The sequence below is a fragment of the Leptomonas pyrrhocoris genome, assembly GCF_001293395.1.
Source record: "Leptomonas pyrrhocoris isolate H10 chromosome Unknown, whole genome shotgun sequence".
NCBI lineage: Eukaryota > Euglenozoa > Kinetoplastea > Trypanosomatida > Trypanosomatidae > Leptomonas > Leptomonas pyrrhocoris.
In genome coordinates this window covers 582,961-609,152 of record NW_015438370.1, presented here as the reverse complement: position 1 = coordinate 609,152, position 26,192 = coordinate 582,961, and the positions used below count along the sequence as shown (strand labels likewise).

General features: G+C 59.6%; 9 protein-coding genes across 14 annotated transcripts; all 9 read left to right on the top strand.

Moving 5' to 3' along the window:
• Window positions 1–267: 267 nt before the first annotated feature.
• Window positions 268–1,412, top strand: ABB37_06481 (putative mitochondrial hypothetical protein; the record flags this gene model as incomplete). The annotated part of the gene is made up of 1 exon (XM_015804818.1): window positions 268–1,412. The coding sequence occupies exon 1, from the start codon at window positions 300–302 to the stop codon at window positions 1,410–1,412; it is 1,113 nt and encodes a 370-aa protein (XP_015656796.1). The 5' UTR covers window positions 268–299.
• Window positions 1,413–1,546: 134 nt separating this feature from the next.
• On the top strand, window positions 1,547–2,119 carry ABB37_06480 (hypothetical protein; the record flags this gene model as incomplete). The annotated part of the gene is made up of 1 exon (XM_015804817.1): window positions 1,547–2,119. The coding sequence occupies one exon, from the start codon at window positions 1,547–1,549 to the stop codon at window positions 2,117–2,119; it is 573 nt and encodes a 190-aa protein (XP_015656795.1).
• Window positions 2,120–2,726: 607 nt separating this feature from the next.
• Window positions 2,727–4,105, top strand: ABB37_06479 (putative mitochondrial hypothetical protein; the record flags this gene model as incomplete). 2 transcript variants are annotated; one of them, XM_015804816.1, is made up of 1 exon in its annotated part: window positions 2,727–4,105. In XM_015804816.1, the coding sequence occupies exon 1, from the start codon at window positions 2,915–2,917 to the stop codon at window positions 4,103–4,105; it is 1,191 nt and encodes a 396-aa protein (XP_015656794.1). In that variant the 5' UTR covers window positions 2,727–2,914. The 2 variants fall into 2 exon arrangements, with proteins under 2 accessions (XP_015656794.1, XP_015656793.1); XM_015804815.1 differs by having other exon boundaries at window positions 2,739–4,105.
• A 1,156-nt stretch (window positions 4,106–5,261) lies between these two features.
• On the top strand, window positions 5,262–6,752 carry ABB37_06478 (putative RNA helicase; the record flags this gene model as incomplete). The annotated part of the gene is made up of 1 exon (XM_015804814.1): window positions 5,262–6,752. Exon 1 carries the CDS (start codon window positions 5,445–5,447, stop codon window positions 6,750–6,752), a length of 1,308 nt encoding a protein of 435 aa, XP_015656792.1. The 5' UTR covers window positions 5,262–5,444.
• A 1,550-nt stretch (window positions 6,753–8,302) lies between these two features.
• ABB37_06477 (hypothetical protein) lies at window positions 8,303–10,700 on the top strand (the record flags this gene model as incomplete). The annotated part of the gene is made up of 1 exon (XM_015804813.1): window positions 8,303–10,700. The coding sequence occupies exon 1, from the start codon at window positions 8,901–8,903 to the stop codon at window positions 10,698–10,700; it is 1,800 nt and encodes a 599-aa protein (XP_015656791.1). The 5' UTR covers window positions 8,303–8,900.
• An 814-nt stretch (window positions 10,701–11,514) lies between these two features.
• ABB37_06476 (putative 40S ribosomal protein S11) lies at window positions 11,515–12,423 on the top strand. Of its 5 annotated transcripts, none has more exons than XM_015804812.1 (1): window positions 11,515–12,423. In XM_015804812.1, the coding sequence occupies exon 1, from the start codon at window positions 11,612–11,614 to the stop codon at window positions 12,131–12,133; it is 522 nt and encodes a 173-aa protein (XP_015656790.1). In that variant the 5' UTR covers window positions 11,515–11,611; the 3' UTR covers window positions 12,134–12,423. The 5 variants fall into 5 exon arrangements, with proteins under 5 accessions (XP_015656790.1, XP_015656789.1, XP_015656788.1 ...); XM_015804811.1 differs by having other exon boundaries at window positions 11,546–12,423; XM_015804810.1 differs by having other exon boundaries at window positions 11,550–12,423.
• A 907-nt stretch (window positions 12,424–13,330) lies between these two features.
• Window positions 13,331–19,357, top strand: ABB37_06475 (hypothetical protein; the record flags this gene model as incomplete). Its single annotated transcript, XM_015804807.1, has 1 exon — window positions 13,331–19,357. The coding sequence occupies one exon, from the start codon at window positions 13,331–13,333 to the stop codon at window positions 19,355–19,357; it is 6,027 nt and encodes a 2,008-aa protein (XP_015656785.1).
• Window positions 19,358–20,027: 670 nt separating this feature from the next.
• On the top strand, window positions 20,028–22,709 carry ABB37_06474 (hypothetical protein; the record flags this gene model as incomplete). Its single annotated transcript, XM_015804806.1, has 1 exon — window positions 20,028–22,709. Exon 1 carries the CDS (start codon window positions 20,355–20,357, stop codon window positions 22,707–22,709), a length of 2,355 nt encoding a protein of 784 aa, XP_015656784.1. The 5' UTR covers window positions 20,028–20,354.
• A 909-nt stretch (window positions 22,710–23,618) lies between these two features.
• ABB37_06473 (hypothetical protein) lies at window positions 23,619–26,088 on the top strand (the record flags this gene model as incomplete). Its single annotated transcript, XM_015804805.1, has 1 exon — window positions 23,619–26,088. Exon 1 carries the CDS (start codon window positions 23,983–23,985, stop codon window positions 26,086–26,088), a length of 2,106 nt encoding a protein of 701 aa, XP_015656783.1. The 5' UTR covers window positions 23,619–23,982.
• Window positions 26,089–26,192: the final 104 nt, after the last annotated feature.

The following is a 26,192-nucleotide window of genomic DNA, read 5'->3' as shown; positions in this document are numbered from 1 at the left end:
CCCCCACCCCCACCACACACACACACCCGCACACCCACGTGCACAACACGCCTCTGACGAGATTCAAGAGTATGTGCTATGTTTGCGAAGCCAGAATAATTATTTTCTTTCACCGTGCTAACTCCGCTCGCGGTGCGCCTTCCTCCACTCGTACGCTCTCCCTTGACCTTCGCTTCTTCTCCCCCTTTCGCGGTCTGCCATGCGCAACGGCGTCACGTGCTCTTCCAACACGCAAACACACACATCGCCTTTTCTTTTTTCAATTCAGTCACCGCTCAAGAAAAGGAAATAAAGTAAAAATGCGACCGACAACTTCTTCGACTGTTTTCTCACGCTACCCCGCCGCGCTGTCGCTGCCCTCCGCCGACCCGAGCAGCCTCGCCGTCGAGGTGATGCTACGGTTTACGGGCGCACGCATCTCACGGCGAGACGTTCGCCTGGGGGACCTTTCCCTCAGCATCCATGAACCCGACATCGCAGAAGGGTCCTCAACGGGGCCAGCCAAAGGCGACGTGAAGGCGGAAGTCTGCAGCGGGTTGATGTCGTGCCTGAACCGCCTCAGCAACGAGGACGGCGTGGCGCAGGTGAGCAGCACGCGGGCCGCAGAGGCGATGTGTGCGAAGGTGCTGACGACGCAGTGCATCTTTCCTGCCTTTCTCTTCCTGGTGCACTTCGATCCGGTGGTGTATCGCGCCACCATGACGAAGAGCGTCGAGCCAAAGGTGGCGAGCTTCTGGGAGGGCCTCACGGGCAGCTACCGTGAGCACGTACTGCGCTGCAACCCGTACCTGTACACGGGGCGCGGTGTGTCGAGCGTGCCGAGCGGTCGGCTCTCGGTGGGGCACATCGCGAAACTGAAGGAGGTCAGGGAGGACGTTGACGCCGCGTTTGTGGCGTTAGACGCGCTCTGCGCCGTGCACGGCAGCTCAGCAGACACGTTTTTTACGGGGACGGCGAAGCCGACGTGCGTGGACGCGCTCGTGTACGCCGCCGCCTCCAGCTTCTTCCACGCCGACGCCGGCGAAGCGGCCGTCTCCGTGCGGGCGCATCAGCAGCGGTTGATGGACGCGTGCCCGCACTTGCTGCGGTACACGGAGCGGCTGCGCCATCTATTCTTTGAGGCCGACAGCGGGACCTACTGCCTGAAGCCGCGCACTGACACGGAGGAGAGTGTGAACCAGGCGATGGCCGCCGAGGCGGAGCAGCAGTATCGGAAAGGTCGGCTGCAGACGCTATGGTGGACGGGCCTGTTTGCGACGGCGTACTTTATTCTCGCCAACGCCGACATGGTGGTAGCGCTGCTGGAGCAGACGGCGGAGGAGGCGGAGGAGGAGAAAGAGGAGGTGGCGGCGGAGGCGGCGGAGGGGTCGCGCGGCACCGGAGCAGCGCCGCGAGAGCCGAGGGAGTTGTAAAGCCGGCGAAATCACACGGGGATGAGGGCGGAGCGGTGGCTGACAGCGTGCGAAGTTTGGTGGCGCCTACGCTGCCGCTCCTGGTGTGCATCGTGGTGGTGTTCGCGGTGTGTGTGTGTGTGTGAACGAGACACATGCACTCACACACACACACACACACACATCTTCATCCACATCCACATAAAAGGAAATCATTGCGTCTGTGTGTGTCCTGTCAGGGATCCCTTGTTGGCCGATGTCCTCATTCCCCTCACATCAACGGCTTCATTGATTCACCTTGCATGCGTCCTCAACTGTTTGGCCTGTTTACGACCACTCTTCTTTCCTCCCTTTTCTCAGACGATGGGTGGTTGGGTGGGCTGTGTGTGTTGGTGTGTGTGGGGTGTGCGCTGATGCGGCAAGGTACGTTGTTTACCGCGATGACAGAGGCAACCGAGTGGTACACAGCGAGAGCGAGGGAGGGAGGTCCCAACGAGGATCGACTTCTTCTGTGGTTTGGAAGTGCTATGGGACTGAGGCTCCGTAGCCCTGGCCGAACACGCTCTTCGTTTGTTGACGCTTTCCTTGTTTCTGGGGGGTTTCGTGACGATACGATGCAGCGCGATCGGTCGCTAGAATCAAGCCACGCTGCAGGGTGGCCGCACGGAACACCACGAAGATGGAAGACGTCGAAGTTAGCTCTCTCTCTCTCTCTCTCTCTCTTTTGACATTGTTCAATGTCATGCGTGGCCGTTGTGTTGCGCGTTGCGGGGAGCGAGTGACGCAGGGTTTGGGCTCGCTGCCTGGGCACCGCATTCCTAAAGGGCCCGCGGGCTGCTGCGTTGCACTGTGGCACATCTGGTTATGCGAGGTCTGCCGAACGAACAGCGCGTCTTTTCTTCTCTTGTGGCAGGGTTATGGATTTCAACTCGTTGGGGAAGCGGCTAGTGCACGTATCGTTGGCGTTTTCGTTGTTGTTGTTGTCGCTCCTGCACTGTGCAGCTCTCCAGCGTCACTTCTTACACGTCTATGCAAAACGGCGGAAAGCAAAGCGGAAGGAAAAGGCGATGAAACTGTGGGACGGCTCGCTTCTCCTTTCCACGATGCGACGTGACAGCTGTGATAGAAACCGAAAGCCGATGCGGTGCGCAGTGAAGCGCCATCGGCTGCTGCAAGGCGTCTCTTTTCATCCTTTACGGTCTTTGCACGCTATTTCACGTGTGTCTGTGTGTGTGTCTTCCGTCACACAAGCGCTACTGCACTTCTTCTCCCTGCTCCTCTTCTACTTCTACCTCCAATGGTGAATCACCGCCCTCTTTTATTTCTTGGCGGAAAGTGTTTTATCCAGCCGTCGCGAGAAAGCAGAACGAAGGAGAGTTTGATCAGCTCAAGCTTTGTTGTTGTTGTTCTCTCGTCTCTCTTCTTCATAAACGCACCCACACGCACCTCTTACGTGCTTTTCTTTCTTTTCCTCGCTTGCACCTCCATCCCCGTCTCGTCACCGCTCGGACCGCACCGCAACCATGCAGGGAACCTGGGCTGTACTCAAGAAGAACTGCGTGAACTTCCTGCCGGGCGCGGCGGCGTTCGCCAGCCAATCCCGCGAGGCTTTCGCGACGTGGCTGAAGATTTACAATCGCGGCTACACGCACGGCCCGCAGGACTTCTACGAGCAGCACGAGACATACTCGCCGGACTACTGGAAGCGCGGCCACTCGCAGGATAAGAACATGTGGGTGGACATGAAGCTTAGCGAGGAGGTCTCGCAGAAGGACATTGCGCAGCTCATGCACTACAAGCAGGATCTGTGGCGCGTCGCCCACGGCGTCGGCCTCACCGCCTTCATCGGCGGCTACGCCATTGTGCCACTCTTCTTCTGGCTGGCGAGCAACACCTTCGCGCCATCGGTGCTGAACGTGACGGAGGAGGAGAAGAAGGAGTGGCGTGCCGCGCAGGACCTCTACCGCTACCGCAGCGCGCCGTCGTACATCATGGACACGAAGTGGTTCTTCGACTTCCACGCCTACCCGTGGAACGCCACGCAGGAGCGCGGGTGGGATGAGCTGTTCGAGAAGAACAACGTCCGTCGCGATGCGAAGACGGTGCGGCCGGCGGCGGAGATGTACGACGGCTTCATCAAGCTCGAGACAATCCGCCGCAAGTCGCTGCGGCACCTCGCCCGAAGCATGAATCTGCCCACCTTCCCGATGCTGGTGCGCCTGTGCGCCAGCACCCGCGTGAAGGACTACTGGAACCTCGCCTTCAACGAGGATTACATGGTGATTACGCAGAGGCTGCACGAGCAGATGTCCGACGAGGACCTCTATGACTACGCGTGGCGCCGCTTCTTAGCCCCGTACGATAAGAACCTCTCGCGCGATGAGGTGATGACGCGCGTCAGCGACTACCACGAGTTCCTCGGCCCGAAGTTTGTCGAGGAGGGCAAGGCGCCGAACCTCATCATCCTCACAAACTACTGCATGGGTTACTACAACGACCCCGCGTACTTGGAGGAAGACATCGCCGAGCTCGAGGGGAACGACTACGAGTACATGGCGCACTACGGCAAGGACGCCTTCCTGCGCCGTCTCGAGTTCGAGAACGGCCCGCTGCGCGATCAGGTGGAGGCGCACACACAGAAGCTGATTGAGGAGCGCGCGGCGGCGGCGAAGGCGGAGGCGGACGCGAAGGCGGCCCCGCAGGTGTCCGCGTAATAGTGCTGCGGCAATGTCACACACAAGCAATCGGACCCGTGACCACACCAAGAATGTATTACCGTAACGAGCCAGGCAGCAGCACGAAAGCGCATCCACGCACAACCGCACACCGAAGAAAAATCGTTTTTCCCTTTCAAGAGTTGGTTGAGAGAGTACGCAGCGCTTCCTCTTTGTTTTTTTCTTTCCTTTGGTTTGTTTCGGTGGTCACAGACGTTGACTCTGCCCTCTCTTCGTGGACGACCGTCTCTCTCTCTCTTGGACTCTCTGCGTGTGCGCACGCGTGCGTCGGTGTGGAGCGCTCTTTTTTGCTGTTTTTGTTGTTGATGCGTATTTCTGTATTTTTTTTTTTAGGAATAGATAAGGAGAAATTATGCGGAGAGAGTGTGTGTAAAGCACGAGGCGAGACAGCGCCATGAGGCGGACATCGCCTCCCTTCTTCGCCCCTCCATTCCCTCCCCGCGTCACGCACACACCCGCAAGCTGCGGAGCCTTCGTTTAAGTCTTATTATTACTTTTATGGACCTGTGTGTGTGTGTGTGTGTGTGTGGAGGGAGGGAGGAGGGAGGAGGGGGATGGTGACGGGTGCGGCGTACGCTGTTGATTTCTTCTCCCTTTACTATCCTTCTCCTGTTAGTGTAGCACAGACTTCCTTAACGAAACACAGCAAACAACGATGGCGTACAGCGCGGAGTGGACGACGTAGCCCCTTCGGACGGTGAATGGCCGTGAAGCTGAGGCAGCGTGAGCGAATACGACACGGTGCGGTCAGGCCGCTTCGTTCTGGATCGACGGACACCTCGTGGGTGTTTTTTGAGAGGTCTGGTGAAAACTAGAAGGCTCAATGCTGCTTCATTGTGCCGTCCGGCGTTTCTTTCAGTGGCGGGGAGAGAGGGTGGCACCGCAGAAGACACAACAAGCGCCTCCGCTGACTCAAACGCGCACCCGATGTGGCGTGGACGTTCCCTCTTATCGTCGTGAGGGATCTGCGTGCTTCCATCTCGGCCTTCGCACAGCTGGGGGGGGGGGGGCGGCAGCACGGCGATGTGGACTAAAATGCCTTCACGTGTCCCTTCCACTTCTACGCTCGTAAATAAGTTCTTTCTCTCCCCCTTCCTTCTTCTTCTTCAACCGCACTCGTCGTCTGCCTTTCAAAGCCTGAGAAAGAAAGAAAAAAACATTTACGCGACGTGACGCTGAGACTTGTAGCACTTCCGCAACAACATACACACACGCAGACATTGCACTCGCCATCTCCGCTCATCTGCCTTCGCCACCCTCAACGCTCACTACCCATAAAGTTTAACCGAAGGAACAGCCTGCTGCAAAGCCCACCATAATGAGCAGCGATCTCGCGGACTTCGACGGCGACGATGTGAGGACCACCGTCGTGGCCGCCCAGCCGCTTGGTGTGGGCATGGGCACGCACAGCGCCGTCGCCCTCGGAGGCTTCCAAGACTTCTGCCTCAAGAGCGAGCTGGCAAACGCCATTCGCGAGAACGGCTTCGAGCACCCATCGGAGGTGCAGCACCAGGCCCTGCCGCAGGCCATGCTGGGCGCCGACATCCTTGCTCAGGCCAAGTCCGGCATGGGTAAGACTGCCGTCTTTGTCTTTGCGCTGTTGGAGCAGATCGAGAAGGTGCCGGAGGGACAGAAGCCGTACTGCCAGGCCGTCATCCTCGTCCACGCACGTGAGCTGGCCTACCAGATTGAGCAGGAGTTTAAGCGCTTCAGCAAGTACCTGCCCTACGCAACCACCGGCGTCTTCTTTGGCGGCATCCCGGAGGACGAGAACGTGAAGGAGCTTAAGAAGACGGTGCCGGCGATCATCGTCGGCACGCCGGGCCGCATGAAGTCGCTCCTCCAGCGCAAAGCATTCGACGCCTCGCACGTGAAATGGTTCGTGTGCGACGAGTTCGATCGCTGCCTCGAGGACGTGAAGATGCGCCGCGACGTGCAGGAGATCTTCATGAAGCTGCCAAAGGACAAGCAGGTGATGATGTTCTCCGCCACCATGACGGACGAGCTGCGCGACGTGGCGAAGAAGTTCATGCGGAACCCGACGGAGATCTACGTCGACCAGCGCGCGAAGCTGACGTTGCACGGTCTCGCACAGTTCTACATGAGCGTCACCGAGGCGGAGAAGACGCGCCGCCTGGCGGAGATCCTTGACGTGGTGGAGTTCAACCAGGCGATCATCTTTACCTCCTCGGTGGAGCGCTGCGAGGCCCTGAACCGCCAGCTGCAGCAGATGAAGTTCCCGTCGCAGGCCGTGCACTCCCGCATGAACCAAGAGGAGCGCCTGCGCGTGTACGAGAGCTGCAAGGCGAACAACACGCGCATAATGGTCGCCACCGATCTCTTCGGCCGCGGCGTCGACTTCGATCGTATTAACCTCGTCGTGCAGTACGACATGGCCTCCGACGCGGACAGCTATCTGCACCGCGTCGGCCGCGCGGGTCGCTTCGGCACAAAGGGGCTGACGATCGCCTTCATCACGGCGGATGAGAAGGAGATCAAGCGGGAGAACCGCAAGTACACCGACGGCGGCATCATGAAGGAGGTGCAGGAGCGCTTTGAGATGAAGGTGGCGGAGCTGACGGATGCCAAGACGCAGCTCAACGAGAACCAATACATGAACAAGTAAATGAAAATGAAAAAGGAAAGTACATGGATTTGAGAAGTTTCCGTGTAGAGAGAGGGAGAGGGAGGGAGACGGCACGTTGTTCCCTTCGTGTGCTTTCAATGTGTGTGTGTGTGTGTGTGGAGGAGGAAGTGGGAGGCAACACAGGTGTGCTTCTCATCATCATAGAACTTACGTGGCTGATGCACAGGGGCTTTTATTCCTCTCCCCCCCCCTGTGTGTGCGTGTGTGTGTGTGTGAGTACGCGTGCATCAGCCTCATTTTATTGTATTTTTCTTTTCTCTTTTGGTTGGTGTCTTTGTTGTCCAGACTAACAAGTGTGACATCTCTCTCTCTCTCTCTCTCTCTCTATATATATATATATATATATATATATATATATTGTCGTATATGTGCGTGGGCAAGACGAAGAGGAGCAGCGCCGCTCAATAGAAAGGAAAGTGAAGTGAGAGCTTCATCTCTGCACCTCTCGCACTCTTCTTATTTTTTTTCTGTTTCCCCCCTCTGTGGCCGTGGATGGAGTGCTTTGGCTGTTGTTGGTTTTCGCGTGACATGTAAGTGGGTAAGAGTTTTAAAAGACGGGAGGAGGAGGAGCTGCGAAGGAACACGAAGTCGCCGTACAACCCCCCAAAAAGAGGAGGAAGACGAAAAACAGTGCAAGGGCTCTAGAGGCGTCGAACGACGAGCAACGCCACTCAAGTGAGATGCGCCCTTCTCTTCATTCGTTCTCTCTTTCCTCCGGCTAAGGTCCTCGTCAGACGAGCTTTTCCTTTTTGCGGTGCATTCTTGCCGTTTCGGTTATCGTCTCCTCACGTCCGTCGCTAAGCATCTCTCTATTATTTATTCTATTATTTTGTTTGGTTGTTTTGTAGTTCTTCTGTTGTCGGTGACGCTGTTATGCGGCGGCGCTGTTTTGTGTTGGTGCGTGGGCCTGTGGCTCTCAATAAGGCCAAATTAAACATGTAAAAGAAAACAAAAGAGAGGAAAAAAAAAACGGTGTACAATGAACTCTGTACGAGTTGCGCTCACAAATAGACCGTAAGAAGTAGCAACGACGCGGCCCGCCGCACGCTGGCTGTGGGGTGGCTCCGTCTTTCCCTCCCTGCAGCACCACGTCTTGGTGCTTTCACCGCTACGGCAGGGCGTGGAGTACGCTCCGTGCGCTCTCTCCCTGTTCAGCGGAGCGGAGAACGCCGGAGGCGCACGCGTCCTTTACCAAAACAAAAACAAAAAGAAAAGGAAAGGAAACGTTGTTGGTTTCTTTCCTTTTCCCCCTGCAAGGGCCTTTACCGCGGTGCGGCGAGACGGCGTGTGCGTGGTCAACACCTTCCTTCTTTGTTTTGTTCTCCGCTCTCCGCATCCTCAGAGAAGGAAAATGAGCAGCAGAGACGAACGTATGGGTGAAGGACATCCAGGAAAGGAACATTTGCGTTTGCGCGCTTCGCATCTTCTTTTTTTCTGTGGGTTTCCCCTTCCTCCTACTTTTCATCCCATGCACCTGCGCTTTACCTTCCTCTTCTCCATTGCTCTTCTCTTTTCTGTTCCTCAAATCAGCACCACGTTTCTGTAGGTTACGTCAGGAGTTGTGTTCTATCGTGCACAACGGCGGAAAGGCGGTGCAAACGGAAAGCGCAGCCCATCGTGGTGTTGATCCAATCGGTGCTCCCAACAAACACGCATACACACAGTACCATTGCATTTTTGTTTTGGTTTGCTTTTAGTTGTCTGAGTGTTGTGGCCGCAGATATATATACTCTCGGAACCGGAGCGGCAGCGTGACACACCACACCTCATAAATATACATATACACATTTACATATTTCCCCCTTCCTTCAACTGCCCGTATTTTCAGACGTCCACCTTTTTCTTAATATAAAAATTTATTTCTGCGCCTCCGCGGTAGACGTCCCAAACGGTGAGCCACTCTTAGACCTTTCTTCTTTGTCGCTGGTGTTGTTGCTGCTCTTTTCTGTTTTATTTATCTGTGTGTACGTGTACGTGTACGTGTGTGTGTGTGTGTGTGTTTCTACAGGCGGTGAGCGCATCTGCTGAGCTTCGATTTTTTCCTTTTAGGTTTCCACATTTTTCTTCTTCTCCTTACATTTTCTTTTCCTTTGTCGTTTTACTTCTATCCGTTGCAGCCGTGTCGCCATGCACATCTACGGCAAGGACCAGCAGGCCTTCCACCTGGAGCGCACAGAGGCGGAGCTGTGGTGGTCGCGCCTGAACGTGTTAATCGTCATTGTGCAGCTCGCGTGCTTTCTAGCCGCGATCATCCGCACCAGCACCAACGCGAACAACTCCATGTCCAACCCCTTCTTCTCCATCTCGCCGCTGCAGCTGAAGGAGCCGTACCTGCAGGCCGGCTGCCTGTACAACGTCACGCGCACCCACGCCTTCTTTCGCAACGTCACCTACACGATGAGCGCCGACAACGTGGGCTACTTCGTGAGCCGCGGCGCACTGAACATTCGCTACTTGATGGCCATTACGGCGGTGCACGTGGTGGTGAGCATGCTGAACCGGCTGTGGTTCGAGACCAACACGCACGAGATTCGCTACCACTTTGTTGTCTTCCGCAAGGACATGGTCACCACGTGGGAGGTGCTGCTGATGGTGCTGGGCATGGTGATGACGTGGGGGGTCACGAAGGAGAACCAAATTATGACGGACTACCTGGTCGCCTGCGGCGGCGGCGAGGGAGGGGCCTTCTACAACTCGGTACAGCCCTACACAGAGCTGATTGTATCGTACATCGTGTCCATCGCCGTCACCGTCCTCAACGCCCTCTTCGCGATTTGGAACTTATCGAAAGAGAACCCGCGCGACAAAATGCTGAGGGAGGACCAGCAGCGCCAGGAAGCGTGGCAGAAGGCGGTGCGGCAGTACTACGGCCTGCCAGACCCCGCAGCGGCGGCGGACCATCCCAACAACGACGACGACGGCAGGGGCGGAGGTCCGGCGGGAGCAGGAGCCCCTACAGCCGGGTCACCTCCGCAGGTCACGTACGCGAACAACCACGCAGCCACGGTGAACCCGAATGCGCCGTCTACGCAAGCAGACGGCGGCCCCGCCGGTGCGCAGCCGGGGCAGCCGCCGCCGCACCACCACAGTTACCACCGCGCCATCCGCCACGGCCTTCGCAAGCCGTTTTCAGCCCTGTCGAATTCCCTGCGCGGCCGCACGCAGCCGGGCGATCCGCTGCTCGCGGCGCAGCATCAACAACACCTCCATCTCTCCGCGTCCCCTACACGTGGTGGTCAGCAACAGGACGGGAGCCAACAACAACAACCGCTGCCGCTGCCGCCGCCGCCGCAGCAGCAGCAGCAGATGCCGATGTCCGCGCGACCGTTTCCTCAGCAGCAACAGCAGCAGCGCTACAATCCGAACCAGCCGATGCAAGAGCCCCCGCACGTCGGCCCCAGCGTGAGCCGACCTCTTACCCCGCTGTTAAACGAGGAGTACGACGACGAGATGATGACGCCGTTGCCGTCAGGTGGCCGCAACCCGGGCGCCCCGCAGGACAAGCGCATGTCAAATCAGCAGTTGCAACCACAGCAGCAGCAGGCATCGTCCTCGCACTCCGGCCGCTTTGATTTGCACGAAGTCGACTACGACGACGACGCGTCCTTCGACTCGGTGAACGTCGACCCGACAGAGAACTCGCCGCGGCGAGCGACGCCTTCCAGCGCGGCGGGTAACATCAACGTCAATAACAACAACGGAGGGAATAGCAGCGGGCGGCGTGCGGCGGCAAACGCAGCAGCAGGGTCGGAGGCTTCGACGGCGCTCCTCAACGCACGTCTCGCTGCGGTGCCGCCGCCGCCACCGCCGGGGCACAACGGTGACCGCCGGCAGCGCACGCAGAACACGCGTGGACAGATGCTGGCACCGCCCTCTCCACTGCAGGGCAATGGTGCTGAGACGACGGACGACACAGTGCTTGAGTAAAGATAGAAAAGAGTGCCTACAAAAATGCGCCATTGTCTTCTTTACTGTATTGGGGAATGGAGGAAGGTTCTTCTTCCGCCTTGGTTTGTGCGTCAACAGCTAGATTTAGAGTATAGATACATACGTGAGCTTTTGGATTCTGCGACAGAGTGGAAACGGCCGTTTTCCCTCTCTTTCTTTCTTTTCTCGCTCTGTTTCTTTTTGCTGTGTGCTGGGTTTTTTTTTTCTTCTTTTACGCTGAAACGACGATCGCTGCGTTGAAGTGCGCCGAACTCGTGGTGTTCGTGTGGCGACGAGGGCGGCGAAATGAGCAACATGACTGTTTCGCCTTATCTTTGTGCGTTTGCTGTACTCGCGCGCGCGTGTGTGTGTGTGTGTTGGTTTGCCTTTCAAGTCATTTTATTTCCATCGTTTGCTTTTACAAAGAAAAGAAAGAAAAATGGAGTGCGAAATCCAAAGAAGCCACTGCGCGCCTTTTCTGTTGTTGAAGGCCCCGATGACGGTGGCTGAATGCTGACGGTTATGATGTATCAGCCGTCGTGTTGCGACCTGTCGCTGCTTGGCCGCCAAAGAGGAGGAACACAACGGTAAGAGAAAACAAGAGACAGCGCCAGGCTGGGGCAACAGCAAAGAGCACTATTACGTACGATTCTATTCTTCACCGCGGCGGCATTGATGCGTAGGAGTGTGGATCTGTCGATCCACTCCATGTGACACCCATTTCTACTCCTGCACCTTTTCTGTTTTGCTTTCATTTTTATCTTCTCCTCTTCGTCAACGCCGTCGTCCGTTGCACTCGTGCGAAATCATCATTGCTCGCCCTCCACGTCACTTTACTCCTTAAATACATATATTTGTCTAAACACCCACGCAAGGACGTTCCGAACATTCTTCTTCCTCCCGAGAACACAATGTCCGCTGTTCCCCAGTACTACCACGCGCATCAGGTGGATGCCACCATTCAGCACCAGAAGGCGTACCAGCGCCAGACGGCCGTGAATGAGAACATGCACCGCCCGAGCCGCAAGCACGTGAACTCGTCCGGCCACATCCGCTATTCCAAGAAGGTCGGCCTCGGCTTCAAGACCCCCGCGACGGCCCTCAACGGCAAGTACATCGACCGCAAGTGCCCCTTCACGAGCAACGTCGTTATCCGTGGCCGCATCCTGCGCGGCATCGTCCACTCCACCAAGATGCACCGCACCATCGTCATCCGCCGCAACTACCTGCACTTCATCAAGAAGTACCAGCGTTACCAGAAGCGCCACAAGTCGCTCGCGGTGCACTGCAGCCCGGCGTTTGACCCCAAGCAGGGTGACCAGGTCGTCATCGGCCAGTGCCGCCCGCTGAGCAAGACGGTGCGCTACAACGTGCTGGAGGTGGTCTCGAAGACGTCCGCCGACAAGATGGGCAAGAAGTTCGCCAAGAACTAGAGGGAAAAAGGAAAGCAAAGAATGATGGTGTGTTTACACTGCCTGGTGTGTTTGAGGGAGGAGAGGTAGCAGAGCGGAACACGAAGGACGCTGGGGTGAAATCCAGGCGTGACGCGATGACGGTGCCGTCGCAACGGTGGGCCTGCGAGCTCTCTCTCGCGCACCGATGCGGCGTCCCTCTCTGTGCTCCCTTTCTTTTTCTCCCGTCCTCCCTCTCGACCGGCGGTGCTGCGCGTCCCCGTTGTTCGACGTTTGAATCGTTGTCTTTTTCGTTTATCATTTTCATGAATACTCAACAAAAAAAAAGGAGAGAAGACCCAATCGCACAGCCGCAACTCGCTCACTGTTAACGCAACCTCATGGTCTGCCCTTTGATCAGCGGGCGTTGGCACCTGCATTCGCAACCGCATGTGCTTCCTTTTCCCACAGGAGGTGCATGAGTGCGGTCAGTCCTGCCTGGTAAGGACTGTGCTGCGCGTGCGAATTGGAGAGGACGCACGAGGCGTGAATTCTGCTGGGTGAAAGAGAATCTTCGTCACTGCCTCTCTCTTCTAGCTGTCTTGATTTCTACGGAGCAGGCACAGGGAGACAGAGGATGACGATGCGAGCGTAAAGGCACGAAGCGCCGTCTTCCTTCATCTTCACGCTCACTCCCTCCTCATCACAACAACCGCGCTGCGTCTTCACGGGCCCTCTCTTTCTTTCTTTCTCTTTCTTTCCCTCTGTCACTACCCTGGGGGGGGGTCTCACAATACCGTCTTCCCGATCTTTGTTTCTCGTGCTTTCCCCAGCGCACAGTGGAGCATCGCACCAGCGCTTTCTTTCTTCTTCCTCTTCTTTTTCTTTCTACTTCACAAGCTGCCGCATAGAAAGAAGAAGACGGTATACCCAGTGTGTGCGCGTGTGTGTATGGAGAGGGGGCCTTGCCAACGTCGGCCACATCCAAATGCAAAATTTATTTCTCCTGTAAAACTCCACTACTTCCGTTAGTATCCTTATTTGTTGCTGCTCCGCTCGGACAGCTTCTTTGGCTTTTCTTTTTTTTTTCTTCTCTCTCTCTCCTGTTCCACAGCTGCGTCGCGTTGCGTGTGTTCGCCGTTGGTCGCTGTCTTCCGTCCCCGTCCCTCTCTCCCTCCCTTCCTTCTGCTTTCTCTGCAGAAAGCCGTTCATTTGCGCTTTCTGTGAGTGGGTGTCGCCATGTGTGCGTGGCGCTACTCCGGCAGCACCAACAACGCGGCTGGCGGTGCGGCCGCCCCCTCCTCCGCGTCGGTCTTCGGCGGCGCCCCCGCGACAGCCGGGCCGAGCGGCTTCTCGACTGGTCTCGGCGGGAGCGGCGGGGCGGCCGGTGTGTTTCTCCGGCAGAGCGCCGCCGGCTTGAGCGCCACCGATGGCGTCTTCGGTGCGTCCGCGTTCGGTGGTGGGCCGCCCAGTCGGGTAGGTGGAGGCGGTGGTGGCGGCCTCGGCTTGGGTGCTGCTGCCGGCTTCCCCATGACGGCCGGTGCGGCAGCGAACACACTGGCGGCGGTGGGGCAGCAGAACGCGGCGATGCACCGCGGAAGTGAGGGGGAGTACGACGACGAAGAGGAGGAGGCGGAGGTGCCGGAAGAGGGCGACAGCCTTGACAAGTACAGTGACAGTCGGCATGGGAGGTCGAGTACGGGCGCATCCCCAGCTGCGGCTGCACCGGCAAAATCACTGGCCGCCGCGCTGATGCGTACCACGCCGGCGGCGCCAGGAGCAAAATTAAAAGACTCGCGAGGTGGGGCTGCCGCCGCCGTCCACGCGCAGCGGACCACCCAGCTCGCAGAAGGGCTCTCCCGACAGCTCTTCAAGGCGCAGATGAAGGCCCCCACCGCGGTGCCGCCGGACGAGGACGAACTGGAGGAAGAGGGCTTCGATATGCTGCCGCTGGCCGATCAAGACTTTGTGCGCCTCACGCGCGACCTCTTCGATGACGTGGACGCGGAGCTGCTCTCGGAGGACTTCGTGCCACACGAGCACGTCGTGGGCATCATCGCGGACGACGCCAGCGGCACCGAGGCGACGCCGTCGCAGATCGCGGACAACCTGGTTGACTACAAGAGTCTTGAGGGCGAAATTGACGACGCCCTGGGCGACTACATTGAGGCCCACCATGAAGAGTTCAACGCCGCCATCGGCGACTTCTCGGAGATGGTGCTGGCGGTTTCAGGAAGCGACGACACACTCGCGCAGTTTAAGAAGGAGTTGGTGGACGCGGCGGGCTCGCTAGGGAGCCACGCCGAGGAGTTAAAGGTGCTGCGCCTGCGTGCGGCCAAGTCCCTCTTCATGGCCGAGGCGTTGGAACACATAAACGACGTCGTTGCGGCGGAAGCGGAGGTTAAGTCGCTCGTGAAAGGCCGGCACTACCTGAGAGCGGTCCAGCAGCTGCAAACGCAGGCGAAGCTGCTCGCCAGTGATGAGCTGAAGGGCGTCCGCGCCATTCAGACCTTGCGCGACGCCCACAACACCACGGTGGCCTCTCTCCACCTGCCGATCATCGATGACCTGCTCTCCTGTGTCTTTCGTCAGGAGCGGCTGATGGTGGCGGATGCGCAGCTGCTGCAGGATCTACTAGACAGCAGCGAGCAGGTTTTGAAGGACACGAACGCGTCTGCACCGAGCGTGCAGCACACGGTGCACAAGTACTGGAAGATCGCCGGTGTGGACGCGGGAGAGGGCGACGAGGACGGGGGCGGGGCTGCCAGCACGGAGGAGGCAACGAATGGTACTAATAACAACGATGCTACTACTGGCACGGGTCGCGACCCCAACGGCAGCAACCAGAACCACGAAGGTAGCGAACAGGGCGGCGTTGGTGGTGGTGAGAGAACATCAGCGCGAAAGGAACGCACCTTAGCCGCGATCATCGAAACGCTCTTCGACGACCCGAATGAGGCGAATGTGGCCAGCAACTACCTCCGGTTTGTGCCGCTGTGCGTGAAGAGCCTGGTGCTGCTCGGCAAGGTCGACTACTGCCACGAGACCTTCTTCAGCAAGGCGACGAGGAGCATTGAGAGGTTCATTGCACACTTCTTGCGTCTGTACGACGCCTGGCGACGGCGCAGTCGCAGCGGCGCGACGCTGAGCGGGGGAGATGAGGAGGCCGCCATCCGCGGCACCTACGTACGTGCGCTAGACCTCGCGAACGATCTCATCTCCTTCGATGAGGCCGTCGCCACCATCCAGTCGCGCGACCTGCGCGCCATGCTCGGGGCCCTCTTTACCGAATTGGAAAAGATCCTGCGCAACGCCGAGTATCTTCAAAAGATTATCTTGGTCGCGCACTTCCCTTTCATTTCTAGCTTTATCGTACAGCCGGTGCCGTTCGATGCGGAGGCCACGTCGCGGCAGTGGAACGTGATGGCGGTGCCGCTGCGCGACGCGGGGTGGCTGCGCAACACGCTGGCCACGGTGCTCGACTACGCCCACCACCGCCTGACCGAAACACCGCCGTCACCGTCGTCTTCGTCCGCCACGACCGCAGGGGACACCTCACCGTCCAGCGCGCAGACGCAGCCCGGCAGCCGCAGCCGCAGCGGTGGCGGCGGTGGCGGCGGTGGACCACTTACCCTCAACCCGGACGCCGACGACGTGATGGCCAAATTTTTGGAGTTCTTCAGCATCGACGCCCTTCTTGCGCCGCTGGCCGATGGCGCGAAGGAGACGGGAGACGCCGCTGCCCAATCCCGTGCCCCGTCCCCCTCACCGGTGCCCAACAGCTCCCTCGCGTCTGGGGCCGCCGCTGCTGCTGCCGCGTCGACCTCGCCGCTCCTGCTCGCGCTCCAAGCGCAACACCGCTTCCTCACGCTGCACGGCATCTGCGAAGCCGTCGATGCTGCGTGCGGCTCCGTTCGCGCCAAATACCCCTTTGCCTCCGAGCTGCTGCTTTCCAAGCTGGGGATCGTCTTTCCGGCGGAGCTGCGCGAGGCCGTGCGGGTGAAGCTGGTCGCCGAGGTCCAAGCCATGCGGCAGGAGTGGGACCTGCAGGTCCTGTGGGCGCAGCTGAACTACCACATCGAGTTCGTCTTCCACGTCCTCTGCGACGCCAAGGAGGCCCAGGAGGAGGCGGACGACGCGGTCACCTTGCTGCCGTTTCTTCGACAGAAGAATCTGATCAGTCGAGTGCAGCGCACGGCCCTCATTATGCAGGACACGGAGCGGCAGGGCGACGACGCCATGACGCTGGACCGGCTGCTGTCCACCTTTGAGTCGTCGGGGCTGCTGCGGATGGTGGAGGAGACGGGCTCTGTTTCGTTTAGCCTCGTCGGCGCCGTGAAGAAGGCGCAAGCGGACATCCGCAGGGCGAACGAGGGCCAGCAGCGACAGTACGAGGCGATACAGAGCGACATGGCGAAGTTGATCGTGCTGACGGACGGCGGCGGCGGGGGCGCGGGCGGTGCGGGCAGTTCGGGCCCGCCGCTCGTGCAGCTGCGTGCGTCGATGCTGCGCCGCTGGTTCGTCTTCACCGCCATGAACGCTGTGCCGTGCTACGAGTGTGCGGCGCGCTTCTACAGCCGCAGCTGCGACCGCGTCCCCGAGCTTCGCTCGCTGAGCGACGAGGACTGCGTCGTCGGCTTCTTCAAGCGCTTCCTGCGCGCCACGTACATTCCCACGCTGCACGCCTTTCACTCCCAGCAGCTGCAGCTGCTGTGCATCAACATCGGTGACAACGGCGTTGCGGCGCCTTCCGCGGACGGCGGCAGCGGCAGCGGTGGAGGTGGAGGTGGTGGGACGGCCACATCGACAACGATCGATTCCGCCTCCCCGCCTGTAGGCAGCTCCCACAGCAACGCCGCGAGCAAAGCCCCCGCATCGTTGAACAGTCTCAGCGGCGCCTGGCCGACCGTGGCCGTCGACGGCGTCGCGTTCCCTATTTTGGCCTGTGTGCAGTACGTTGGACAGGTTCTGGCGAAGATCAGCGACGTGCGTCGCGTGCTGCCGGAGTCGCTGACGGACGAGGTGGAGCAGAGCACATCGGAGGCCCTTATTATGGAGTTGGTGGTGTTCTTAAAGCGGCAGGTGCAGTGGCTCGGTCGTGGTACGCTGTCCCTCCGCCTGCTCGACCAGCCCTTCGAGGACGCCTTTGCTGGCCTACCGAACCGAAGGTGGGCGGCGCTGGTGGACGAGGAAAACATGGAGCAGGCACACCGCTTCATCGATGAGGACCTGCAGCGGTACTACCAGCTGAACAGCGAACAGCGCACCAGCGGGCACGAGTACAACGATAGCACCGCCGTGTCGGCGCTGCAGGCCATGACGGCGTTAGACGCCACGTCGGTCGCCGGGGGCGGGGCACAGCGGACGTCCTCGCAGGACGGCGGCGGTGGTGAGTTGGACCCACAAATTGGCCGCATGGAGCCGCGTGACATCTGCGTGCGCGACGACAGCACGTTGGTCGCCTTCGCGTTGCTCTGCACCTCGGCGGAGTGGCTGTGCGATGCGTTGCTGCGTCACCTGTGGCCGAGCCATCGCGGCTCCCGCAACCACACGGACTGCTGCGTGCCGGGGTACACGTTCAGTCGTGAGATGCGCGTGGGCGACGCGACGGGCTTCGCGATGGTGGCAGGCGACTACACGGCGCAGCACAAGATACGCCTCTCCGGCCACCTCACGCGTCTGTGCTCCATTGCGCAGGTGTCGCTGTTTCACCTCTCCGTCGAGGCCCGCTTCCTGGCCTTCTTGTTCCTCCCGCAGCTGCGCGATGTGTCTTACGACGTGGTGGCTGTGTCGAGCGCGGCGGACAGCTTCGTCCAGGCTTACGCGCGTCGCCTGCACAACTTCTACGCCATTCTCCGCCAGCACCTCTACGCCAAGAAGATCAAGTTTACCTGCCTTACAGCAGGACGCCCTGCGAGTGAGTTGGTGTTGTGCGAGTTGGCGCACTTGCGGTACAAGGCGATTTCCCCCGCCGGCTTAATGCGTCTGCGGACGGACCTGCTCGTCATGCAGACGACGCTGCAGTTGGTGCTGCCGGCCGACAGCGACGTGCGGGAGACGGTGTCGCGCGACTTCGTCCGCCCCGCGCTGTTTCTGCGCTACGTCTTCAACAAGGACGTCGTGAACGAGATAGTTTCCAGCCTCGACTACCAGAACTTTTCGGCAAAGGAGGTGGAGGTGCTGATCCGGCTCGTCTTCCGCCAGGTCTCCGGCGCCAACGACGACTCCTTGGCAACGCAGCACATCCAATTCTTTTATCAGAAGCTGCAAACAATCGAGAAGCTGCGCGACGGCCGCGTCGTGACGACGACGACGACGACAGGAGCAGCAGCCGCAGCAGCGGCGAACGCCAGCGCCCCGGCCAGCCCACGCGGTGCGGCTGGAAAGGCCTCCCCTGCTCCTTCCTGGGCGAACAAAATCATCACCAACAGGAATAGTAGCAACATCCGAGACGGCAGTGGGGACAGGGGCGGTCCGTCCTTGTCGCAGTCGGCGTCCGTCAGCGCCGCCGCGGTGGTGGCCGCCGCGTTGAACGAAGACGACAACGATCGCGTCGACTTCGCCGCGGCTGAGGAGGAAAGTCCCGCCCTGCCGCTGCCACTGCTGTCGTCGTCGCGCAGTCGACAAAAAACGGCGGTGGCGCCCGCGCCGACCGCCACGGCGACTCCGTCGACGACGACGGCAACTTCGAAGCCTGCGATTCCGCCACCAGCGGCTGCAGCAGGAGGTGTGGCTGCACCAGCAGCATCCAGCGAAGAGGAGGAAGAGGAGGAAGAGGAGGAAGAGGAGGAAGAGGAAGAGGAAGAAGAGGTGGAAGAGGAGGAGGAGGTGGAAGACACCGAAGACGACGAAGAGACCCCGGAGAGGGCTGCTGGGGCGACTCGCCCTGCGCCGCCTGCAGCCACACCTGCACAACCTCTAGCTGGAAGCGCTGGTACAACCGTCGCCGCAGCAGCCGGAGGAGCGGCGCGGCACGTTGATCCGGCGGCGCGGCCTCCGCCGCCGCAACGCCCCGTCGTACCACCACTCGCGACGGATGCCTTAATGGCCGCGAGGGCAGAGAAGTCGACGACTGCTGCTGCAGCTCCTGCTGCGAGGGGCGGTGTGAGAGTAGAGAGCAGCGACGAGGAAGACGAGGAGTACGAATACGTGGAGGAGGAGACGGAGGAAGAGACGGAGGAGGACGAGGAGGAAAAGCCTGCGCCTGCGGCCACAGCGCAGAGACATGCGCCCCCTCCTCGTCTCCCTGCACCGCGTCGGCCTTAGCCGCTCCTGTGGAACAAAGGAACTGCTGCACTGCGTTATTAAAAAAGAAGAGAAAACAGACAAGGCTGTATCGGCTTATCTAGGCGACCGCGTTTGCGTGTTGTGCTCGCTTCCTCCGCTGCGTTTGGGTGCCGCGCAACGATGTGCGCTTGTGAAGGTTGCAGCTTTCTTGTTTTGCGTTTACCGGCGAATTGTTATTAGTGTGTATGTATTTCATTCTTTATTTTTTTGCCGCTTTTCCTTCTCTGTTGCTCCGCACTCATTCCGCTTTGCGAATCTGAAAAAGGAGAACGATGGATGATAATGACCGCAGCCGGCTTTCTTAAGACCTTACCGGCTGTTTTGTTTTCCCGCGCCAAAGCCGATTGTTGGCGCACCTATCCTTTGTCTTTCTCTTGTCACATGGGGATAAGAAAGAACAGAGAGACGCTCTCGTGCGTCTTCGCGGCGGGAGATGCGCGGTTCAGGCACGGCAAGAATGTTTTGCCAACGATTACCTTTTTTGTGGCGCCGTTCTCTGTTGCCCTTCGCCTTCACGGCAAAGCAACGCCCTCTCATACTGATCCCCTCCCCTCCCCCCTCCCCCTCCCTGCATCTTCTCTTTTCTTCTTTCCCTCTCTCTCGGTCTCTCTTCACTGCTCATCGACGCCACGTCCAACGCTCATGCTCAGCTGCGACAGTTTCTGCAGTGCTTCCGCGCCACCACGCACAACGCTTTCTTTCTTTTCTTTTCTTATTCCCTTTCGTCCTTTCCCTTCTCTCTCCGATCGCCTTCGCACGAAGGCCCCCACGGGCAGCTGCGGAGCGAGACAGCTAAGCCTATACATCCACGCAAACTGTACTACTACTACTACTACATACACACATACACACACACACAGCTCAGACGCAACCCGATCGTTTAGAACACACATTTTTTTCCCGTTTTACTCATCTAGTCGATATCAAACTACCCAAAGCAACTACAAAACCTACGACGCACAGGAAGGCTGCCACGATGACTGCAGCACCGTCCTTTTCGCTGGGCTCGCTGCAAGACTTTGCCGGCGTGTACGTCGCGAAGCCGCAGCACCTCCTCATCGGGCCGCTCATCCACCTCGAGCACTTCCTGACGGCCCCGACCGGCGCCGCCTTCCCGAGCCGCACCGTGGTGTTGCCGCCGCCTTCCCTCCGCTACGTTGTCGACTGCGCTCCGCACCCGAGCGATCTGCCCCTCATGCCGGAGTACGCCACGGCGCCACCGCTGATGAGCAACGAGGACCGCGTATCAGCAGTTCCCACCACCACCGCAACAGGTGCGCCAACCGAATCCGCGGAAGCGATGTTGCCGTCAGCGTCACCGGCAACCGTGACGCCGGTTCCTGCGGCCTCCCCGCAGGCGCACGACTCGGCACTGAATCCCGCTACGACGTCGCTTTTTTCGCCCCCCGACACAAAGATGCCTGTCACGGTGCTAGCGTCATCTGTCACGACGTCCGCAACGACGACCACGACGACCGCCGCCTCCGCTACACCCGCTGCGGCCCCCGCATCGCTGCTGTCAACAAGGGAGGTGGTGGAGCGCATGCACAAAAACGCTGAGGAGTGTCTGGCGCGTCTGCGGCTGCGCTGCGTACACAACGGGATGTCCACAGCCGCATTCATACCCGTGCCGCCGGCCGACCCGTCGGGCGAGAAGTCTGCGCCGGCCCCTGCAACTTCTTCGTCGTCATTCTCGACTCCGCCTCTGCCCACCGCCAGCCCGCAACTCGCCGGGGCAACCTCCAATACACCTGGGCCTGTCACAGCAAACGCCGCCACCACCACCACGACCACGGCTAACACAAGCAGCAGCCACCACAATGCCGTGACTGCATCGCCGAAAGACAAGACGGAGCTCTTCGAAAGTGCAAAGCTGAATGCCGATCTGCACAGTGTGGCGGAGAAAACGCTCGGCGCCGATCACGTGCTGCGCTGCCTGATCCCCAACACGGCCGACTCTCTCGCGAGCGCCCCCGTGCAAGACACTGTCAGGCGCCTTCGCCACACCTTGCGGTCGAACCCCGAGGCGCTGGTTTACGTCTACTCTCTCGACGGCAAAGGCACGGCGAGCGCGTTGGCGGCCCTGTACCTGCTCGAAGTGGACCGCGTCGCACTGGCCGAGGTGTTGCTGCAGCGGCTGCCGATGTGCACGCCTCGCATGCCGTGCCTCGTGCAGCTCGTCGCGCGCGACCCGCAGCCGCAGTCCTTCGACAAGCTGGCGTACCTGCGGCTCTACCTCGCCCGCCGATACCCCGCCGCCGCCGCCTCCAGCATCGAGGCGGCGGTGTCCACCTGCAAGGGAGACTACGTCAAGGCGGAACGCCTCGTGCGGCTCGAAATGACGTTTCAACGCGTCGACGGTTTCCTGCCAAGTCGCTCGTCGTGGCGCTCCGGCGGCGCGGCGGGGAGCTGCTACACGCAGTCCGCCTCCAGCACGCCCAGCGCAGCGAACCTCAACAAACATAATAGAAGCAGCAGCGGCTTTGCCCATCGCGGCGGTGGTGGTGGCGGCGGCGCACACGGTGACACTTCCCTTTCGGAGTTCTTCCTCTGCAGCTCCTTTGTCAGGGATCCGGTGCGGCTGACGGAGCGGGATGAGGCGACGATCGACTCTCTCTACCGCGCCCTCGCCGACGGCCGCGTCGGGGTCTCGCGCGACGACGTCAGGGAGAGCTACACTCAGCACCACCGTTCGCAGGACTTGGTGCTTCGAGAGTTCCTGCTTCGCTTTCGCGCTGCGGACGTCACCGAGACACCGCCACGTACAACGCAACCAACGTCGTACGGCAGCGACAACGGGTCTGCTACGCCAGCGACAACGGGCGTGGAGGGCGGCTTTGCACTCCCGCGCTTCGGGTCCCCGTCGACGTCGCGGCGTGGTTCGACAGTGCCGGGGCGGGCCGCCACGAAGGCCGCTTCCGCAGAGTCGCAGCGCTCGCCGGAGCCGACGCGGCCCTCCGTCCACTCCCCATCCGCGCCGAGAGAGACGGCGGCGAAGTCTGCCGTCACAACACCGAAGAAAGAACGGCGGAGGTCAACGCTGCCCGCCGCGGCGGTGGCCGAGGCAGGTGGCACTTCGTCTAAAAGGAAGAAGGCAAATTCGCCTACGCCGCCGTCGGCGACACAAGCAGCATCCGCATCAACAGCACAACGGAAGCGCAGTGCGACTACGCCACAGGCGAAGGACAAAGCTCCGTTGATGTCGCGTGCGGGCACAAAGAGCCCTACGGCGGCGGCGGCTCGCACGCCCCAATCACTCACGGCGCTCCCGAAAAAGAAGGCGCCGCTGAAGGGCTCTTCCAAGAGTGCGAAGACCCCGGTGCGTGCGTGAAGCTTCCTCACATCTTCGTCTCCCCACTTTGCGGTTTCCACCGAGTTATGATTCTCTGCTCTGCCGTTTCGGCTCCTATATTCACAAGTGCTTTCCTTTTCCATTTACCTCCCCCCCCCTCCCCTCACAACAATTGCCACGTCTTGCACATATATATATATTGTAATGTGTCGGTATCGAAGCCGCGAGGTGCAGCGTAGAAGTGCTGAATCTGTAGGGACGATAAGCGACTAAAGCGGCCAGTTGCACCGCTTCCTTCTCTTCTTTTTTGCCCTTTTTTTTCTCCGTCGTTCCCCTCACTGATGTCTATTCCTTGATTTCTCTCCTGCGTGTTCCGTCTTGTACCATTCTCATTGCTGGCAAACAAAACTCTCTTCCCCCAAAAAACACAAATAAAACGGGTATCTGCTGTTCGCCAACTCCGCCGCTGATACTCTCCTCTTTTTCTCTTCTGGACTTCACCTTTTGCAGTGCCACCGTGTTATCGGAGTAGGTGCTATTGCGGTGGTCGAGGAGGACGCTTTCCCTCTTCGATGTGTGGGATGCTCCGTCGTTGTATAGCGCTCCGGCGTGCATGGCGAGGGCAAGTATTATGCACACACGTATCATACAGAGAGGGACAAATTCGCATTCACAAAACGAGGGAAACCGCCAAAAGAGTAAAGGAGTGAAGGACGCATCCTGCGAGCTTTTTTTTCTCCTTCTTCTTCTCTTGCAAAAAGAGCCGCGCCACAGCTCCATGCGCGTCGTGCGAAGGTGCGGCTGCAACGTAAGTCGTCTCAGAACGCTCCTCCTTTCCTGCTGTTGTTTGAGAGGGCATCAACTTTGCTCATTTTCTGATATACATAAATAGTTTTTATATTTCCCCTCTCGCCCCGTCGCTTGTCATCTCTCTTCGTCTCTTCTTCAGTGTGCAACGAAGTCCTCCTTTACCTGTCGAGACTTAAACGTGCGCCAGCCGTTCCGGCATTCACGCAGTCATCAACCTTCAAAGAAAAAGGAAGATACTATACACGCTCCTTCGCCTTCACCGCTTGAGCTGTTCTCTTTTCCTGCTGTGTCTTTGCTGCACCACGCTCCACCTCCTTTCTCGGTTTGCCTCATTTTCCACATTCTGAAGCTCCTTGAGGAGCGAAGGTTCTCTTCTCCTTGTTTCTTACCTCCTTCATTCATTATTGTGGCTCTCTGTTTTACTTCCGTCACAGGCCTCAAAATAATAGTTTATTCGTTTGGACCAAGACCAAAGGCAGGAGCTCACCATTGGTCCATCGTCATGTTGCATGAGTTCAGCGGCGGACGCCAGGTGTCGTACCGCGTTAACCCGCAGCACGGCGGCAGCGTGGAAACCGTCAGCGAGGTGTACGCGATCGACTACTTCAAAGAGTTGGGCGGCGACGTAGCAAAGTCCCCAGTTGTCCCGAGCAGCCCACACAATGCAAGTAGCCACAGCGGCGGCAGTGGCAGCAACGGTGCTTCACGGCAGCGCCGCCTACGACGACGTGTGCAGGCCACACTGGAACGCATTTTCCTCCCCGCCGGCTACCCCAACAGCGTGACGGATGATCTACTGACGTTTGCCCTGTGGGACACGGCGCAGGTTCTGGCAAATAGTGTGATGGCGGCGCTGAGTATGCGGGCGGTGTTGCTCGGCGTCGGCGTCGGCGAATCGACCGCGAACCTGACGAGCTCCACCTTATCGTGGATGATGCGGGATGGGATGTGGCTGCTTGGCAGCCTCTTCTTTGCCTCTGTCATCTCGCAAGATCTCGAGTTCCGCGCCAAGACGTGGCGGCTCGTCGCGGACTTCACGAACGACACGGCCACTTTTTTGGAGCTGTGCGTCCCTCTCTTCCCCGGTGGTCAGCTCACCTTCCGTCTGGTCGTGGTGCTCGCCTCGCTCATTAAAGCCCTCGTCAGTGTCTGCGGCAGCGGTACGCGGGCGTCGTTTACGCAGCACTTTGCCCTGCGCAGCAACGCCGCGGATGTGGCGGCGAAGGCGGGGATGCGCGGCAACGTGGGCGGTCTCGTCGGGCTTGCCCTCGGCATGGTCGTCGCCTACCTCGTCCCTGCCTCGTCGACCGTGCTGAATCTGAGCGTCTTTGTGCTCTCCACCACGTTCCATCTGGTGGCCAACTACAAGGGCGTTCGAGGGGTGCAGCTTCGGCACCTGAATGCCCCTCGCCTGGAGTGGTGCTGCGAGCAATTCTGCCTGTTTCAGGAGCGCGCCCTCATTGCGCGAAAGAAGGAGACCGTCGCGAAGGCGGCGATGCCGGTGCTGGACCTCTCCGTGCGACGCGCCAACGCGGAGGAGCCGCTGTTTATTTTGCCGGCACTCCCGGCGGTGCCGCTGCGGGACGCCGGCTTAACGGACAGGGTCTGCGTGCTGCTCCGTCGCTACTTGTGTCCGCCGACGCTGCAGCTTCGGCTTCACTGCGGGGCGTCCTTCCACACGCTGCTCACCGCACAAACGGGGCTCACGGCGGCGCGGAAGCACGCGCTGGTCCACCGCGTGGCGGAGTCCCTGTCATCGCGCGGCGTGGCGCTGCTCTTGGATGCGGCCGCGATGTCGTACTACGTGATTCTGCCGGAGTTCTACACCGTGGAGGGGGTGCCGGAGAGCTGGGTGCCCTACAAGCGGCAGTGCCAGGCGGATCGAGAGGCGAAAGCAAAGCGTGCGCACCGCCATCGAGAAGGGTCCGCGGGGGCGGATGCGGGAACGGCGGTGGACAAGGAAAGGGAGGACGAAGACGAAGACGATGACGACGACCGCACCGCCGCCGAGGCAGCCGACGCGGAGGCGCGTGCTGAGATCGATCGTCTGCGCCGAGAGCGGGTGGTGGTGCCGCCGCATGTCCTGCCGCTGGCCTATCGTGAGCTGTGGGCTTTCTTCTACGCGTACATGCACCACCGCGTGGTACGCGAGCGATGCAAGAGAGGAAGGCCGCCGTTGCGTGCCAGCGCCGGTTTGCCCCCGCCCCACAGCGAGATCGACACGAACGCGGCCTCTCCCGAGTGCACCACGCTACACTTGATTACGCACCTGCGAGCGGATGGAATGCTGGGGGAGAACGAGGAGGAGGGAGAGCAACATGCGGGTCGCAGCAGCGAACACAACGCGCCGACGGCGTTCACGATGGTGGACCGGGACATGTTTGAGGAGATGACGTCGCCCACCTCCACCACCTCTTCAAAGATCAACGCTTTTCCGAAGAAGGCGGGCGCGGAGACGACGGCGGCAGCGGGGGCATCGATTGCGCCGCAGGACGGGCTTTATCCGCTCTTTATTGAGTTTGTGAGGGGTCTGCGCAAGACAGGCTGGGAGCTGGACCGCCTTCTCCTCGACAACGAAGGCTGCACGACGGTTGTGCATTACCTGTGACGCGTGTGCGAAGCTCGGGGTGTTCTCCCCACAGAGCATCTTCCCAAAACTGGGTCACCAAAGGCTTCTTTTCTCAAGTATTTTCCGTTTCCTATTTCCTTTGT